General features: G+C 36.2%; 2 protein-coding genes across 8 annotated transcripts; both read right to left on the reverse strand.

The window, feature by feature from the left end:
- Positions 1-2,098: 2,098 nt before the first annotated feature.
- Positions 2,099-4,095, reverse strand: LOC113728619 (probable LRR receptor-like serine/threonine-protein kinase At3g47570). Its single transcript, XM_027253006.2, has 2 exons — positions 2,586-4,095; positions 2,099-2,457 (listed from the first exon to the last, which is right to left on the reverse strand). The coding sequence occupies exons 1-2, from the start codon at positions 4,093-4,095 to the stop codon at positions 2,099-2,101; spliced, it is 1,869 nt and encodes a 622-aa protein (XP_027108807.2).
- Positions 4,096-5,495: 1,400 nt separating this feature from the next.
- LOC113728620 (peroxisome biogenesis protein 12-like) lies at positions 5,496-10,247 on the reverse strand. Of its 7 annotated transcripts, none has more exons than XM_072079084.1 (7): positions 9,747-10,247; positions 9,351-9,632; positions 8,822-9,074; positions 8,455-8,538; positions 7,506-7,659; positions 7,292-7,425; positions 5,496-5,739 (listed from the first exon to the last, which is right to left on the reverse strand). In XM_072079084.1, exons 1-3 carry the CDS (start codon positions 9,804-9,806, stop codon positions 9,042-9,044), a joined length of 375 nt encoding a protein of 124 aa, XP_071935185.1. In that variant the 5' UTR covers positions 9,807-10,247; the 3' UTR covers positions 5,496-5,739; positions 7,292-7,425; positions 7,506-7,659; positions 8,455-8,538; positions 8,822-9,041. The 7 variants fall into 7 exon arrangements, with proteins under 7 accessions (XP_071935185.1, XP_071935187.1, XP_071935186.1 ...); XM_072079086.1 differs by having other exon boundaries at positions 7,506-7,679; XM_072079085.1 differs by having other exon boundaries at positions 7,763-8,538.
- Between the last annotated feature and the right edge of the window lie 8,555 nt (positions 10,248-18,802).

The raw sequence follows: 18,802 nt of genomic DNA on the forward strand, positions 1-18,802 counted from the left end.
AGAACCATCCTTAATCAACCAATGCATTTTTTGAGTGTGTTTGTTTTTTTTCACTAATTCTGACGAAGGTTTCAAAAAGCCCACTCGTTGAAAATCTTTTAAAAATCCATTTAACTCGAACATGTTGAGTATCTAATCCTTTATCCCAAATGGTATGCCATAAGGAATTGCAATTAATATGTTACTGAATGCACTGGTAAGTGATATAGAGAAACTGTTTTGGCGTCCATATACACAATCATGACTCTTTTCTTTTCTTTTCTTTATGCCCTTGTGACTGCTATCCATCTTAGTTCTAGATGCAAAAGCTATGGGTTTGGGAAACTTCAGTGTAAAGAGCAGTATTCCATATATGCTATTTACAAACCGCCATTAATGAGTCCATGGATGCAATTCTTTCTTTAAGAGCTCTCAAACAAGGAAGTAAAATCTATTTAACTTAAATTCTTTACTACACGTCCTTCTTGGGAATGTGCGAAAGGGTTGAAAGAGACTCTAGGTCTCTCTTTTTTTTCCCCGTTTCTTTAGCTTCTTATACCATCCTTCTTGAATGAGAAATGAACATATGAAAACAGATAACAATTTTAGTGAAACATATGATACATGCATGGCAAAATTGCTTCTTCGCTCAATTTATCAACAACATGAAATATTTTGCAAGCTTCTGAAAGTTAAAGTTCTCGTAGAACGGCGAAATGCAGCTCGAAAAGTGCAATTCTTGTAACAATTCCGCGTGATCATGTAACAGGGTCACGCATCATTGTAAAGTCTAACTAAATTTCGTCAAAACATCCATATATGTTTTGCCTTCTCTCTAGAATTAAGAAAGACTACAATCCCATGTGGGATTTTCTATCTTTAACATATAAGTTTATATTAAGCATGATCAGATAAAACATTCAAGAGTAAATCAGCTTCAAATTCAGCATGACGACTGCCAAAGTCCCAAACCATTTGTAGACCTTCCCATAGCCAACATTGTAAGCAACCACAAAACTGAACTCTTTGGTGGTCGTTTCGGATAAGACCATTACAGTCCTCGGGGCAAGATTAGTACCCATTGAAGAACCATTTTCAACTTGGTCCAGCCCATCTTGAGTAAATTCAAAAACTTTTTTGATGTTGAAGTATATTGAGCGTAGCCCTACACATTGATGCCAATTTCACAAGTTGGTTGAGATTGTAAGAAGACAAACTTAACTAGTTAAGGCCCAACCTTCCTAGCTACAATTTTTTTTTTTTGTGGGTAGCGACATAGGTTTAATCATATAATAATAGGATTATTCATTTGATGCATAATACTCAAAACAACTTATTATAATGGCCATTGTTTTCGCATTTTCTAACTCACAACTGAAGTGGTCTGATGGGATCTCATGCGAGGCCATACCAAAAAGATATCTTCTGTAAATCATATTATATTTAGTTCCACTGTACATTTAGTTAATGCAAAACGATTTTTTTTTTCAAGTACTGCTTGTTTTCAAATACAGGTTCGAAAAGGCAAAAATGTTCAAATTGGCCTTAAAGTGTATCATAGATTTAACTTTGGCCTTGACAGTGACAAAGAAAAGGTTATAGACAACGACAGTCCTTCTATAGCCGAATTTACCATATCATCGAATGAACAAATTAAATTAACTAGTTAAGTTAACTACCCCTCAAGAAATTCACGTTCCACCCACTGTACTCCTAGTAGTGCCACGACCAACTCAAGGTTCTTGGTCGCACAAGCAAAAGAAAAGAGGAAGAAACATGTTTAAGCGTGCAAAATATATAACTCTAATAAAGATTGTCGTGAAACAGAACCATGCAAATGCAGTTTTTCCTCCGGATGCCTTTCAAATGACAGCTAAGAAAATGAACTTAAAATTGGGCATATACAAATAGATTGCCAGAACAAGTTTTTTAGAGACTAGAAAAAAACCTTTGGCATCTTAATAATATATTATTGATATATCAGCATACTTAGGGTGGATAACGTAACTTATTTTGCTACATGTTTCAAATCTTGGCATCATCCTGCAACAAAAGACATTGTAAAGATTATTTGAGTGGAACAAACTTAGTCAGTTGGATTAAGTAAAAGAACGTACTTTCATGCCGAGATATTCGAAAAATACTCAGTTTGACGTTTTATCTTTTGAAGTGCAGCCACAACATCCTTCATATTAGTCCGATCTCGTGGGCATTCAGCACAGCAACTCAAAGCCAATTTGAAGATCATTGAAACACACTCCAATTTCTCGCTGAAATGCTCATCTTGTTGCCCAAGTAAGTTTGCGTCTACAACCTGAGTTGTTGCATTAGGTAGAGATTCTTCAATCCAACTCATCAAGCTGAAATCATCTTTGAACATTTCATCACTAGGCTTCATTCTTGAAAAGGTTTCCATCAAAACTATGCCAAAACTATACACATCAACCCTTGTTGACACCTGCCCTTCAAGTCCATACTCTGTGATATGAAAGGCAATCCATCACGCTTAAAGTGAAAAAAAAAATAGAAAACTTGGAAGATTGACATATTATTCATGAAAAAAACAGATAAAAAAAGCAACTAAAAAGAAGTCAAATGTGCCAAACCTGGTGCCAAGTATCCAAGCGTTGCAAGTGTCTTGGTATGCAGAACACTATTTTCTTCATCCAAAAACTTTGCCATACCAAAATCACTCACATGAGCAACCATACTTTCATCGAGTAATATGTTGCTAGGTTTCAGATCACAGTGAACCACTGGTGTTGTATAACCAAAATGCAGATATTCCAATGCGGAAGCAACATCCATCATTATGCTTATCCTTTGCAGCAGATCCAGGCAATGGTTGTGGGAGTACAACCATTTCTCAAGGCTCCCATTAGACTTATAATCAAACACTAAGGCCTTGAAGTCCAGGTTAGAGCAACTACCAATCACTTTGGTAAGGTTTCTATGGCGAAGATTGCGTAGAACTTCACATTCTGTATCAAAACTTCTGGAATTGACTTCTGGTAGTAAAGTGAAAACTTTCACAGCTACAACTGTCCCATCCGTCAAAATACCCTTATATACAGATCCAAAACTCCCTTTGCCAAGCAAATTGCTTTCATCATAACCATTGGTCGCTTGCACAAGTTCATAGTATGAAATCATTTTTGGCAATCCCATGGGCAACAAATCAGTGTTTCTTGAAATCCCATCCTTTCTTCGGCATCTTAAAAGTAAAATTGCAGCAGTTGTAAGAGCAATTATTGTTGCTGCAATGCCTGATAGAATGCCTAGCATATGAAATACTTTCTTCTGACTCGATTTGTGAATCCGAGGAGAAGGACATGGAGGAACATGAAACCTCTGAGCACCACACAAGTCATCATTAGACATGAATGATTCATATGTGAACTTCTCGAAAGGACCACTAGAGGGAATTTCTCCTCTTAAGCGGTTGAAAGAAAGATTAATGTGTTTGAGATATAAAAGTGTCTCCAAGGACTTTGGTATTGGACCTGATAGATTATTATTGGATAGATCCAAAAATTGTAAGCTTAACGCGTGACTGAGTGAGTCTGGAATAGGTCCCTGAAGTTTATTTTGTGCTAATGAAAGCGTTGCTAAACTTTGCAAGCCTCCTAAGGAACTTGGAATATTCCCATTAAGCTGATTTCCTGACAAATCTAATAGCGTTACTACCTTTAAATTTCCAGTTTCATAAGGTAGTGAGCCACTCAATGAATTATATGACAGGTTCAACGTCAAGAGATCCGTGAGATTCCACAAGCTAGCAGGTATGCTTGAGTTTAATAAGTTCCCAGAAAAGTCAATTCCTCCCGGAGAACTAATATTATTTAAGCATGATGGTATTGACCCCCGAAACTGGTTTTGCCCCAAATCAATTTTGTACAATCTCTTTAACTTGCAAATGCAATCTGGAATTGAACCACTTAATTGATTATGTCCCAAACCCAATTCTTGAAGTTTTTGCAAGTATTTCATTGTGCTCGGAACGGGCCCACTCAGGTGATTTCCTCCTAGATTCAAAATCATTAGGCTGCTCAAATTCCCAATTCCATCGGGAATGCTTCCCTTGATTCCGCAACCATATCCATAGAAGCTCTCCATAGAAGTTGAGAGATTCCCAACTGATATCGGAAGAAAACCGTGCAGCGGATTTTCAGCAAAACCTAATATTTTCAGGTACTTGCAATTTGTTAAGTAACTAATAAAGCTCAATTCTCTCGATGAAGGTTCAGTTGTCAAATGATTTTCAACGAGACCCAAATGTCTTAGAAATCTTAGGTTTCCAAGAGAGTTTGGAACTGGACCGCTGAATCTATTTCCAGTCAAGTCTAAAATAGTAAGCTTAGACGCATTTGAGATTGAGGCTGGTATTACTCCATCAAACTCATTCAAAAAGAGAACAAGCACTTCAAGGTTGATTAATCCATAACCTGTGGATGACGGAAGTCTTCCAGAAAGCTTATTGTTCGTTAGGTCCAGTCCTTGCAATGTCGAGATGTTGAATATTTGGGCTGGTAATTCAGTGGCGGAGCTAGGAATTGCAATTAGGGGGGGCGAGTCTCTGTTATTTGGACCAAGTCCAAATAACTTTCAAATATTATTGTTTGGGTCCTTGTGAGGGGGCAAAGTGAAAATTTTTATCAATATTTGGGGGGGGCAAAACAATATAATAAAAAAATTTTTACTTAGAAATTTTTTTTATAACAATTGGAGGGGGGGTAAAGTGAAATTTTTTATCAATATTTAGGGGGGCAAAACAATATAATAAAAATTTTTTTACTTAGAAATTTTTTTTTTTAACAATTGGAGGGGGGGCGGTTGCCCCCCCCGGCCCCCCCCTTCCCTCCGCCCCTGGCTGGTATGGATCCAGTTAGGCTATTGTTGGCAAAAGCAAGTTCTTCAAGATGCTTTAGGCGGCCAAGCTCTTGGGGAATACCACCTAGAGAGTTACCACGCACTACAACAAAAATGGCCTTTAACGGCATTTAAAGGTGTCAGTATAGATAATCTAACCTGACACTTTATCTATCCTCACACCTAGGGCGAGTGTTGTCCCTTCCAATGTGGGGATAGCCTCAAATCTTTAGCAGCATTCAAATGTGTCAGGAATACCATGCTGCTATAGCATTCCCTCTGCCAACAAAAACTTTTTTTGTGATAATCGAAAGTGTCAGTATAGCATTAGAACATCAGTAGCAGATCAGTAGGATATCCAATTTATGAAGGCATCTTCAGTTGTCTTAATATATGGCTTTAAGGACACGTAGCCATGTGAATTTACACTGCTTTGGACGACACGCCCATTTGTCATTAGTGTTTTTCGAAGCTAAGCTATGCTGACACTTTTAATTGCCAGGAGTTTTTTCCCTGTTTTTTTTTTATATGGAAGCAACCTGCAATTAGTCCTCCCTGCTGTACATTCCATCAACCAGAATCCCAAGGGACTTGTAAAATTATCCCAAAGAGCAGAATGCATATAGCAATTTAAAAGAAGAAGTCGATACTCAAATATAATTCATTAAATTAAAAGTCGGTAACAAGTACAAACGTAGCAAGTATTAAAATCCCAAACAAGTACTAAAACATTCTCATGTACACAAACTTGAAATACTTTCTTGTGCACAAACTAAAAGATTCTCATCCCTAACAAGTTGAAAGAACTAACAGTAGCTTCCAAACTTTACAATGAAATGAGAGCTTTCAGTCATAACCACGAAGTCCCCATCAATCTTCAGCTGGTTCCACCTATGCACAAAGTTTGTGGGGGATCATTAGATCATCATACTAACAAGAGCTTTCCAGAAAAGCCACAATGTATTTGCTAAAGATCAAATTAAATTGCCATGATTCCAGAGGCGAAGCCATTCATGATGAGACCTAAGAGCCACGATGTAAAGACATGAACCCCTTTTCCACTACTCTGGATTAGGCCACGAGCCATGTCATTTTGTTTGATTCAAAGTTAGGAACCATTCTAAGGATTTAAATTTGTTCAAATTTTCTGTATTCCACGAAATAATCACTTCCAGGGGGAAATTTTGCAACCCACTCACACTTAAGATCAATCTGCTATCAATGAAAAACTAAACCTTGTATCCACTCAGTAACATAAAGTCAACTGCTAACAAAACTAGTTACATGCATTTCATATCGGCAATTACAGGACAGATCAATGCGTAAAGTTAAAAGCTTTCAGAATAAGTATTAGCAACTCAATGCCCATAAAGCCAATACATAAATGTGCAGCAGTAGCGGATCATGAAGCTTTAGTTGCATTTACTTCTTAAATATTAGCTACAGAAAAGATCATAACGTTTCCCACCTAGAAGCTTTAATTTCATCTTTTAGATACCACCTCATACTTGCCAACAACCATAATCACACCACTCATCCTCTTATACCAACCACAAAGTCCAATAAACCCAATCTCCTGCCCCCTGATCCTCCTCTTCCCCACCCCCCCCAAAAAAAGAAAACTAAAAAAAGAAAGAACAGAACAAGAAATGGTTCTTGGAACATTTACAATTTTCACAACCCTTTCACAACAAATACATGGAAAGCGCTAATGAACATCATCTGTAGGCCCAATTGAATCAAACAAAACTGACTACTAGTCCTCAAGTTACTGTACAACCACTAACCACCGACATGATTACTACCAAAAATGCATCTGCAAAGCAGAAGCAACCTCTTTAATTCATAAAACAGAGTACAAAATCAACCCATTTTAGTACTCAACTTCCATCCTTAAAATCCAGAAAAGGCCATGCAACATCCTTAATCTTCCTCACAAAGACTAAAGACCGTTCTTTGATCAGCTTATACCAAAACCCCACAAAATTAAAACACATATTTTTCAGTTTCAAGAAAAATCACGAGCCTAGATTTACCTTTAGAGAAGACTTAAGGCAACCCTTCCAGTACACAGACTGGAAAACTTAATGATATATTGCTGTCCTATCCTTGACCAGGGCCTTTTAAATACTTAATGTAATTACCTAGTAGATCAAGAATTTAGTTTCTTTTTGGTGTTAATGTTTTCCACATGAATCAGGAGTTTGTTTTATCTTTTCTTGGCTTCCTCGTGAATCAGGGAATGTAGAAAATGGAAACATAAGAGAGATCACTCAATAAAAAACCTATACTAGGTTGTTTTCGTATTTATGGTGAAACCATATATTACCTAATAACTTTTCAGTACATCAAATTGCAATCATGGACAGCAAAATGTGCACTGCATCCGTTGCTTTCGCGAAAAATTTGAACTATACTAAAAGGAATGTCTTAAAATTTTTACCTCCAAATGAGGGAAGTTCTGCATTAGTGCTCAAAAGAAGCTGTGCTTTTGTTCCTGTGCAGAGTCTCCATTTCCTTTCTTTAAGGTAAAATTGTTTGGAGAGGCATTCATGCTAAAGTTTCTTGATACAAAGCCTGCAAAAATAGTTTCCCCAAATTTTAGTAAAGACAAAAGCGAGGCTAAATCAAATGCTTGTATGAGAAAGATAGTTTACCATTTATCATTGCCAGATATACTCTCATTGCCCTACTTCCTAGACTGCAATTCAACTTTCAAAGCCTTAAGAAGGTCTTGCATTTCAATTTGTTGGTTTTGCATTTCAGCTTGTCAGTTCTCCAGCCTTTGCATAAGTTGCTATTGAGCTAGTCCTAAAATTATACATCTCAAACTACACAACATCAACTCCCAAGTTTGAAAAAGAATAACCAAGGAGATTTCAAGTCATGAACAACCCCTCCATATGATACATACCCAGCCTACTCAATCAGATTGAATTTGAGGGAAAAAAATAGGGTCAGATCAAGCACATAACATCCCATCTGTTCCAATTCGGCGTACCCATACAAAAGCTCCAATTAGCTTGCTGGATAAACTAAATCAACCCCAAAAACTAGTGGCAAAACACATCTAATTTAATGTTTTCTAAGTTTGTTGAGTAGGTTTGTCTAATGAGGGAAAGAAGCAGAAAGTATGGTCAACATTTTACACTACCAATGACAACAACCAAAATTTTCCAACCGCTGGTCAATTTTTGTTCAACTCTCCCCCTACCAAGTCCAGCCGTAGTTGGGTTTTGTGCAAAAAATGGTTGGGAAGTAGCGAGTCCTTCCCAAGCGGGCCAAGAGGCAGATGATGCAATTAATCTAGGGGATTCATGATGACAAGGCAAAAATTTTGAACAATTTTTTCCCCTAAGCTGAGGCTGAGGCTAAATACAGATCAGAAAATACAGATCAGAAAACACTAAAGTTGACCACTAAAAGCAAGCATATATACTCCAAAAAACATGACTTCTATTTTAAGTTCAAAATAGAAGTCATCTCTAAGAAATATTTTCAAGTTTTTGGAGCCTCCAGAGTCCAATGACAAGCTGGATGGTCTAAAGAGCAGGGTCAAGTTCAAGATCATGAGCTTGAAAGTAAAAGGTGACATGGATTATGTACCAGAGCTGTTTGATGAGCAAAGGGATCAAGTTGCAGTTGAACAGATTCTGCGGGTTATTTTCCTGGAGCCTGATCATCTTACCCCTGCACTCGAAAAACTGAATCGTCAACTAGCTGAGGCTGAAGCTAAGCTTGAGGTACGCAAAAGGCCTCCTCTAGAGGACAAAGGTCTAAGAGTTCAGATTCCTAAGTCCTAGCGTAGCAAGGTTTGGAAAGAGCAAGACATAGATTGGCATAAGCACACAGATAGAACATGAAGAAGGCGACAGCATTAAATCCAAGTGAAGCTTAAGCAAATCTAGAATAAGGAGGAAAAGCCAGTGAAGTTTCAACACCCAAACTACACATAAATGAGACTAGCATTAACCTTCACTTCCAGCGTGTATCCACGGGTAGCAAGCAGCTATAATCTTCTGTATTCTCTTCATGACGCGTCTTCTCGTGGTAGATGCTTCTTCACCAGAACTGCTCCCAGAAGCTGAGGAATTTCCACTTCCACCAAAGTAGTCTATGTTGCCAAATCTTTCCTCACCCTCACCCCATAAGCTCGCTTGAAGTGTAGCTTCCCTTTCTCTATTGTATACATACTACAATTTGGACCTAAAATACGGCAACACAACCTACACAACGTTTATCCAACTCAGAACACAGTAAACAAACTCTACTAAAAATAAAAAAAGCCAGAAGCTTGCTTGAGTGTCAAAAAGGAAGGATCTTTGACAACAGAAACATATCCAGCATTAAAAAACGACCAATCGAGAGTAATGAGAACAACCGATAAAAAAAAGGACTTATTTCAAAAATTATGAATCGTCACATAGACAAAATTCTTCTCCATTATGCAAAACATGAAGTAACTGAATTTAAGGAGTACCAAAAGAAAACGAAACAATTACCAAAAATACAACAGAGAGGATTTTCTGGCGTTTCTCTAAACCATTATGATGAATTGCGTCAGCAGGGGAATCCAATGGCAAAATCTTCTTCTTGCTGTGAATATTATCCTTTGTTTTTACTTTAATATTAACCGCTCTTCTTCTCAACCCATAAAGAGACTCGGCAAAAGAAGCATCGGTTGTTCTCAAGCTGTGGGTTTCCAAGACAAGCATTAGCAAAGCGAAGAATTCATCCTCATAGTCCAGGATTTTGTGAATAAAGGGTCTTCTTAAAGCCAATACCTACAAAACAAAACAAGCCCAGTTACTGAATTAAAACAAAAAAGAAGACAAAAAAACAAGAATTTTGATGAAAATTGAAGAACCCAGATGGAGTTTGAACTTTGAGTAGCTTACGCCGAGAGAGTAAGTGAGAGCAGCACGAAGACTAGAAGGGAGCTGTTGGGCAGCGGCCATTTCGAAGAAGGTGGGACGAGTCCCTTGTCCTCCTACGATATCTTCGAGCTTGTGGCCGGATTCCTTACCGGAATTGCCTAATTCTTTTGCTAAGAAATAATTTCTGGAGAATCTGAACTCGTCCTCTTTGATGGTGCGACGGGACGGCAGAGATAGGGAGCAGAGGAGAGGAAATTGGCCGAGAGAGGAGGGCAAAAATTGGTATTTCAGATTTAGGCAGACAACCAAGAAAAATCAATTTAGGGCAAAAATTTATCATGTAATTACATATCTTCAATGGGAAAACATGGGTAGTTTGATTGTGGAGAGATTCAATAGAAAAAACTCTTCGGGGAAAGCAAAATTTTGGCCAAGAGTTTTGACAGATAATTTGCCGAGAGAGAGAGAGAGAGAGAGAGTTTGTGAGAGAGATAGGAGAAGCAAAATTTCAGCAGGCAAAATGAGGTTTTGAAATTTCACTAAGTGTTTTGGCAAAGCAATCTTCCGCCAAAATCAAACGACGCCATTTTGTGTTCTAATTTTTTTTTGGTGCATCTCACATTTTTTCAAATGTCATGATAGGTAGTCTAAAGACACATTATTATTCTTATATCAGATAAAATAAAATAAAAAAGAGTATAAATTATTGATTTGATAACAAGTGTAATGATAGAAGTGCTATAATGACACAAACCATCAAGTGTCCTCGTATGTATGTCAGGAAAGGCTATTTTTGTTGTAGTGACGTTTAGAAATGCTAATGCATGACATGGATTAATTAAGACACTAGCAGACTTCAGGCTGTGCTAAGCACAGGTCATGCCCTCTAAATTTCACGGACAATAAGGTGAAAACCATTCTTTCGCATAAAATCAATAGAAGGAGCAAAAATAGAATATATGCCCACTTATGTACATTACTAACTATAAGAGCAAATCTTAATCCTATCACTAAATACTACTCCTTCCGTCTCACTTTGATAGTCCTGATTTTTTTTTCACAGAGTTTAAAAAAAATAGTTAACTTTGTTGGAACAATCAATTTAGGTAGTTATTTTCCTAAAATACCCTCAGATTAATTAGAGTACAACTTTATGGGAACTTGAATTGATGGTAAAAAAAGAATCAATTCTCATTAAATGGGGTAGGTTTATAGTAACAACAACTTACATTGAATAAGGGTATTTTAGGAAAATTAAAATACAACTACATTCTTCAATTAGAAAGTGGACTACAATTTGGGACAGACGAAAAAGGAAAACAGGACTATCAAAGTGGGACGGAGGGAGTAATTACTAATTAGCTAACTTAACTATAAATATACTTGGAAGTAAAATTTTAATGGAAGTTGATACGTTGGAGTTTAGCTTAACAATTAAATTAAAAGTTCTTGTTTATTTCAATGTTGTTTAAGAATTGAGATTATGAGTTAGGACTTAGGATTATGAACCTCTTTTTTTGGCATAGGCATATTGTTTTCAAATTAAGTTGATTGAATTTTATTACAAAAACATATGGGATAATATTTTATTACAACAATTTTTTTAGAGAAAAATAAAGTATTTTAACTAACTATTGATATTTTAGATTATGGTTATTACCGAATTATCGGTTCTCTGATCCAATTTATCAATCTAAGGTTTGGACGGTAATCAGATATTATCTTAAAAGGTCAATTTTCAAATTATCAAAATTTTCTTTACCAAATTCTCAAATATCAACCTATGGATACCCATAAACATAAGGGGCACACTTGTTTGATTTGGCATGAACAAAAGGCAAAAAAAAAAAAATTGATATGCAATGGCAAGAATAGTAATGTGTAAGAAATATTAGCAAGTCACTTGTCAAATTATTAGAAAGTCACGTGGCAAGCAAGGGGGCAAAGCAGAAAAATTCACCTGCTTCTTATATACATGGTAGATTATAAACTCTAGTAAAATGTTTCATCAAAGTTTAAATTAAAGGGAAACGATATCTTAAGGTTTGTTAAATTCCCAATATCTTGGGGGATCATATCTACAAAATTGTCTTCATCTAGTAACTAGCGAAAAATGATTGGCCAGTAAATTTAAGTTTACCACGTGAGATTTTATATTCAAACACTAATGACAATCTCTATCTATAGTCTATAATATATACTGTTAACCATTTTAACTCTTCTAGAAGGTTTGTAATGTTCTTAGAGCTTGACTTGTGTTTAACAAATAATACTACTGCTAAACCTGATGACACTTTGTTAGTTTTAAAATTACAAAGATATTAGTCAGTTATTTGTACAAATCTCAAACAAACACTACTTACATTTAATTGCTTATATAGTTATCATTTATTGAACAATTTTAAAAGACTCATATTCAGTGTAATCTCTTTAGTTATCCAAACTTTTAATATTATGCTACTTATTTTAAGTTGGTTAATTATCACTTATCTGTACAATTTTTACAGTTTATTATTCCAACTCCTCAACGTACAACTCAGTCACTAGATCCTCAATTGGTGCAACATGTTCTCAAAACATCTTTCGAGGAGAATCAGAAATTTGGATAATAATTAATTTTTGCATATCTTTCCATACCTCATAGTCTATTTCATATGGAACTACATTTGATTCTATGGATTTTAGATAGCTTTTATTATGAAAATAATGTTGAATAATTTATTCTAAGATTTTAATTATTTTTTAATAAAAATGTAAGTCCTGTGCATAGCACGGGGATTAATGCTAGTTGGAAATTCTATTCAAATTGTGATCCAAGTGATTTTTTTTCTCATGTTAAAATGTTTTAAAGAATTTACTTAAAACCTTCTTCCTTATAAGTTATAACATGGAATTGCTTTTTTTTTCAGATAAAATACTTTCACAACAACCAAGAGATATGCATATATATATATATATATATATGTATGTATGTATATATTTCAGCTCAAATGCAATAGTTAGGAAGGTACCGTGTAAATTGTTCCCACTAAGATATAGTCCCTTGAGCGCCGTCAAGTTCCCAAATCTTTCCGGTATCATTCCACTAAAGTTGTTGTCATACAACGACAGTAGTTGAAGCTTTGAACATTCCGACAACGATGACGGTATAATACTACTTAAGTCGTTGTAGGAAAGGTCAAGGCTTGTGAGCCGGAAAGCTGATTGTTGTTGATTTCCACTATATTCAATTTGTTTAGATTCCCAATCTCCATTGGAATTGTCCCTTGCAAAGAATTAAATGACAGTTTATATACTCTTAATGTCTCTAGCTTTGGTGACATGAGATTTTACATTCAAGAACCCAGTAATTAATTAGCCTTAATAATGCATACAAATCGCGAGATCCAGTAATTATTTTACTTTTGCTTAAAAATTCTAAAATATTTATTCATGTCAAAAGACGATTTCAATGAGAGAAAAAAAAAAAAAAAGAGTTATGCTTGCTAGCGTGTGTAAAAGAGCCAGCCATGGGGTAACGTAAGTATTTATCTTAATTACTTTTGTTAATCTGCTTTTAAAATATTTCATCAAAAACTTTCTTTCTCATTATTGACAAGAAAATAAAATTAAAGTTATGCATGTTAACGTGTATTAAACAACATAAAACGAGCTCATGAATTTTTGTAAGATCTGCTTGGGGTACTTACTTCTAGGGATTTTTGCCCTACCAATTTCTGTGTGCCTCCGGATTCCCTTCATAGTTCTTACAAGCCTTTAAATTACTAATCAGTATAATATTTAATTGTTTGAGAATATACATACATACATACATATATATATATATATATATATATATATATATATATAAAGATCTATGTAACTCTTTTCTTTGGTGATTTCAACTAAAAATGCAAAAAGAGTTAGGACGGTACCATCTAAATTGTCGTGACTAAGATATAGCTCCTCGAGTGCCGTCAAGTTCCCAACTTCTTCTGGCATCACCCCACTAAAGTTGTTGTATGACAACTGCAGTACACGAAGCTTTGAACATTTGGATAAGGATGCTGGTATAATGCCGCTTAATTCGTTGGAGGAAAGGTCGAGCCGTGAGAGTCCTCGAAGACGGGAACATATGCTGGATGGAAGACTACCAGACAGGCTATTACCTTGAAAAGCAATAATTTCCGATGTAGAAATATTGAACATCTCCGATGGCAAAGAACCTGAAAGCTGATTCCGGCTCATCTCTAAATACTTCAATTTATTTAGGTTCCCAATCTCCATTGGTATTGCTCCTTGTAGAGAATTAAACTGCAGATTTAGTGTCTCTAGCTTTGACATGTTGGAGATAGAAGGTGGGATAAAGCCTGTAAAGCTGTTGTTCTCTAGAGAAAAGTGTTGGAGTTGTCGGAAGGAACCAACCCAAGAGGGAATACTTCCGCTAATAATGTTAATGCCTAAACCAAGGACTCGTAACCTGCGCAAACAAATCAGTTCATGGGGAAGTTCTCCGTAGAAGTTGTTCCTGCTCATATCGAGGGACATGAGAAAGGACAGGTTCCCCAGTTGTGGAGGAATTGTGCCATTAAGGCCCAAGTTGGAGATGTTCAGGGCGGTGACTCTGCGGTGGCGAGAGCCGCAAGTGACTCCTCTCCAATCACAAACTGAGGAAGTAGCCGACCAGTTGCTTGCCAAGATTTCGTGAGGATCCCAAGTGATTTTGGCTTTCAATGAGAGAAGGGCTGATTGATCCGTGGTAATGTTGGGGGGGGGGGGGCCATGGCTAAGCAAGATAAGAGAGAACATAGCAAGAAGAGTCCAAGGGGAAAATACAAGTGAGATAATTTCTTCATGATTATACTCTCAGTTTTTGATAAGTGACTAATTTACGTAATAATTGTATGACATTATATATTATTTTTAGTCACTTTGGTTATATTATTGGAAGAATATGAATCATTTTGGCTATAATTGGTGAAAAATGCTTTTAAGTGATTAAATGAGGTTTTTATCACTTTTTACTTGGATTTTGTGTATTTTGACAGTTTTGACATATTTTCGTATTTCGGCTATAACTTGAGCTACAATGATCGGATTGGGATGATTCTTGAACCCATTTGAAGATAAGAGATAGATCTACAACTTTGCTGAAGACATCCGAATCCAGTTTGAAGGTTTTCAAAATCAAAAAGCCGAATTACATTAGCTGATTTCTGTTGGTCGAAGCTGAAACAGGGCAATGAGCAGACAAGGGTATTTCAGTCATATCTCAGCCTACACAGATCCAAATGAGGTGATTCTTGATGCATTGGAAAGATAACTCAAAAGGCTACAACTTTCGTGTTTTACACATGAGCTGGTTCAGCCTCTAACATCAAGAAAAGATCGGTTGAAGTTGGGCCAAAAACAGAGCAAGTGATCCACACTCGGATCCACTATTCATCCGAACCCTCGGCTGTTTCTGGGTTAGTGGATCCGAGCTCGGATCCATACGGATCCGAGGCACTGTAGCAGCTCGGATCACTGGTCAGAAAAGGTTGCTTTATACGCGTAAAACTCAATTTCACCTCCACCAACTCACATGTGATGCTAGACATGTGAGAGACATTACCAGCTGTAAAAGGGAGTTGAAAACATCATTTCTTGACCAACCTTTCATCATTAAATAGCCAAATTCATTGCAAGAGAGAGGATCCAAGAAGTAGAGAGCAAGAGAAGAGGAGATAGCAGAAAAATAGAGAGGGAGCTACGGGAGAAGCTTGGAGTCTGCAGAAATGTAGCTCTTTCATCTCCCTAGTGTTAGTTTAGCTTAGTATAGAGTAGTGTAGCTTTTCCATTCTTGTTTATTATCTAGATTAGGATGAAGATGGAGGATGAAGAAGGCAAGGAAGAAAGCTCATGTGACAAGGATTAGGATGAAGATGGAGGATGAAGAAGGCAAGGAAGAAAGCTCATGTGACAAGGGTTGTATTCCTTCCAAACTCTTTATCTTTTGTATTTGATTCCAAGTTTAGTTAATATACAAGTTCTGGATTTTGTGTTTAATATGTGTATCTAAAGTTTAAGCCTTGGGTTTGGTTGAACTTTCTATGATTGTTAGTGTTTATTATTTGGTTATTTGTTTGCTATGATTTGAGCAAGTTATTTAGCACTTTGGCTCTTTAAATCATGATTAATCTGGTACCATTAATTATGATTATCTAAGGTGTTGTTTCTGCAATGGAAATTGAGATTTAACACTAGTTCAAGAAGTGCTAAACATAGGGAGTACACTCACGAAAGTAGAGGTGCACCTATGTGGTTTTTAGTGATTCATTTCATGTAATTTCATTGAAGAAATGAACTTGTAGCTAATTTCATAACCATGAAAATAGGTATGGATTAGTTATGAGTATAGTTGATTCACTACGAAAGTAGGTTTCACATGTTTAAGGAAATTACACCATAACTAGCCTAGATGTAGTATTCAATGATCCAAATGTAGCACTTGCATGAGTAGTTAGGGATACCACAACCTAAGGAGCTTTTATTTGCTATTTTGTATAATTTCAGTAGGTTAAATTTCTTATAATTCATTGATAGTCTAAATAATAGAGAAGCTTTAGTAGTACCGGTAATTGCAATCTTCCTTGTGGGATCGACCCTTAATACCCTATACTCGCTCACGATTCGTATACTTGCGATAAATCGCGTGTGGGGTGTTTAGGAATTTATAAATGTAAAACTTGATTAGAATGAGGTTAAATTGATATGTATACCCTGCGCACGTCAAGTTTTTGGCGCCGTTGCCGGGGAAGATTTGGCAATATCGGTGTGAAGAGCAACTTTATTAGTTTAGACATTTCATTAGTTATAGTGTGAATGTTATTTTCTGTTATTTTTGTGTTTTATGTGTGTATGTGTTTCATTACCTATTTTTCTTACTAATTTTGCTTTTGAGATTGTTTAAAAGCAATTTTAGGTAATGAGAAGGGTAGGTCAATTTGGAGGACAATGCTTGAGAAGTGGAAGATTGGAAATGGATGGTTACCAAGTGCAAAGCTCCTTCAATAGAGGTAACCAAGAATTTACTGAATGTATGTCTTTTGAAGATGGTTTAAGGTGCTTAAAGGCTAAATTTGATTTTATGATGTTGCAAGTTCAAATGGACGCAATTATGCATGAAATTGAGCAAGGGAGGAATGATAATGCTTTTAATTCTTATCATGTGATTTGTGACTTGTGTGGAGGTTATCATGCTACTAATACATGTATGCAAGCACAAAATGTGGATTATTATGATGAATTAGAGCATTACAATCCTTGTTTTGATCAATATAGTGCTAATTGGAGCAATTCTCCTGCTTATGGTTGGAATAATCAATGTACTTATAGTGATAATTCATGTTTTTATGATTACCAACCTGAAAGTGTCCAATATGAATCAAAACCATCTTGGGAGTTGGCAATAAAGAAGTTAGCTAATACACCTCTACCTTGGGAATTAGAGAATGAACCATTAGCTAATGATTCTAATGCATCTTGGGAGTTAGCTGTAGAAAATTATTCTAATCAATTTAATTCAGCAATAGAAAAGCTAGCAAATGCAACTTCCGACCGTTTTGATAGGATTGAGGAAATGTTAGATGAATTAGCTTCTCACTTTGGTAATATACATGAGCAATTGAGTGCATTGTGTGAAGTTATTTCCTCTAATGATGTGCAAAATGATCCTAGCATGAATGGTGGGAATGTTGTATGTGAAAATGGGTTGCATTTTGATGAAAATGATGAATCTCAAGAGTGTTTTAATGAGCAAATATCCATTTCACATGATAATATTTTTGGAACTAACTTTGAACCTCAAGAGGTGAGTTTTAATGACTCAATTTTCATCCCTCTTGAGGAGTGCATTGAAAGTATAGGTTCTAAAGGTATTCCTGCTCAAGATACTCTCATGGCATTCCCTTTGGTAAATTCTCAAGTGGTGCATATTCAAGGTAATATCTATGAATCACTTGGGATAGGTAAGTCACTTCCATTTCTCACATCATTAGATCTTGTGGCTTTTGCTATAAAGTCACCTTTTAATGATCCACCACGGCCTAAAATGGTGGATTATTCGTTAACTAAACCTCCTTGAAAAATGAGGTGATATAGTCAAGCTAATGACTATAAAGAAGCGGTTGTTGGGAGGCAACCCAACGATTTCTTGTTTTTAGTAAGTTTTGGTTGTTTGATTAATGTTTTTGTGTGTTTTGTAGGTAGCAATGACAAGGAATCATGCGAATTATTTCAAGTGCAAAGGAGTTTATAAGGAGTGGAGACTAATGCGAAAAAGGGAAGCTTAACCTTTATTTTTTTGAGTTTTACAATGCTTAATTTTATGTTATGAGGTTAAGTTAGTCATTTGAATGAACTTGAAGTGCATTCAAGTGTTTAAATGTGTTCATGACCTATTTTCACTCTTTTGAACCATTTGAGCACCATCATGTGCTTTGGAAGTTTCGAGGGGACTATTTGATCCAAGAACTTCAACCCTCAATTTGGATTCTACATGTTTTTTATTTGATTTGAGGTGTTGAGATTCATGTTTAAGTCACTTTCCATGTGTGTAAAGTGTTGAATTGTTCAAAATTTCATTGTAGAGCACGAATTAGAGAGTGTGTTTCAAGTTGGGGCCAAACTGAAAATTGCAGAAATTTCTGCAATAAATGCAGAATCCACGGATCCGAGCTCGGATCCATATGGATCCAAGGCCTCGGATCCACTTCTGCAATCAGGGAAAACTTCGAGCCACGGATCCGAGCTCGGATCCATATGGATCCGAGGCCTCGGATCCACTTCTGCAATCAGAAATTTTTTTTTCCTCTCTTCTTCAACTTACACACGCACTCACACCTAAAACACACACTACTCACTAAACTCACTCTTTTCACCATCCAATCTTCAAATCAAGTATACCAAAACACTCCTTTTTCACTTGAGAGATGATTTCATAGCTAAAAATTCTTCAAAAACAAGTCTAAATTCGGATTTGAGCTTAGCAAGAACAAGGGTTTCAAATTTTTGAACTATCCATTTGAGACCGAATTGGAGTGAAATTTTTGGGGGTT

The sequence above is a fragment of the Coffea arabica genome, chromosome 2e (assembly GCF_036785885.1).
Source record: "Coffea arabica cultivar ET-39 chromosome 2e, Coffea Arabica ET-39 HiFi, whole genome shotgun sequence".
Classification (NCBI taxonomy): Eukaryota; Viridiplantae; Streptophyta; class Magnoliopsida; order Gentianales; family Rubiaceae; genus Coffea; species Coffea arabica.

Excerpts from the sequence above, each read along its gene's own strand:
- LOC113728620 (XM_072079090.1), bottom strand. The coding sequence starts at position 9,806 with ATGGCCGCTGCCCAACAGCTCCCTTCTAGTCTTCGTGCTGCTCTCACT. Across the intron at positions 9,633-9,746 it reads CTCTCACTTACTCTCTCGGC|GTATTGGCTTTAAGAAGACC; the intron begins GTAAGCTACTCA and ends TTTGTTTTGTAG. Across the intron at positions 9,075-9,350 it reads TCCTCTCTGTTGTATTTTTG|GTTGTGTTGCCGTATTTTAG; the intron begins GTAATTGTTTCG and ends AACGTTGTGTAG.
- LOC113728619 (XM_027253006.2), bottom strand. The coding sequence starts at position 4,095 with ATGGAGAGCTTCTATGGATATGGTTGCGGAATCAAGGGAAGCATTCCC. Across the intron at positions 2,458-2,585 it reads GCTTGGATACTTGGCACCAG|AGTATGGACTTGAAGGGCAG; the intron begins GTTTGGCACATT and ends TTCATATCACAG.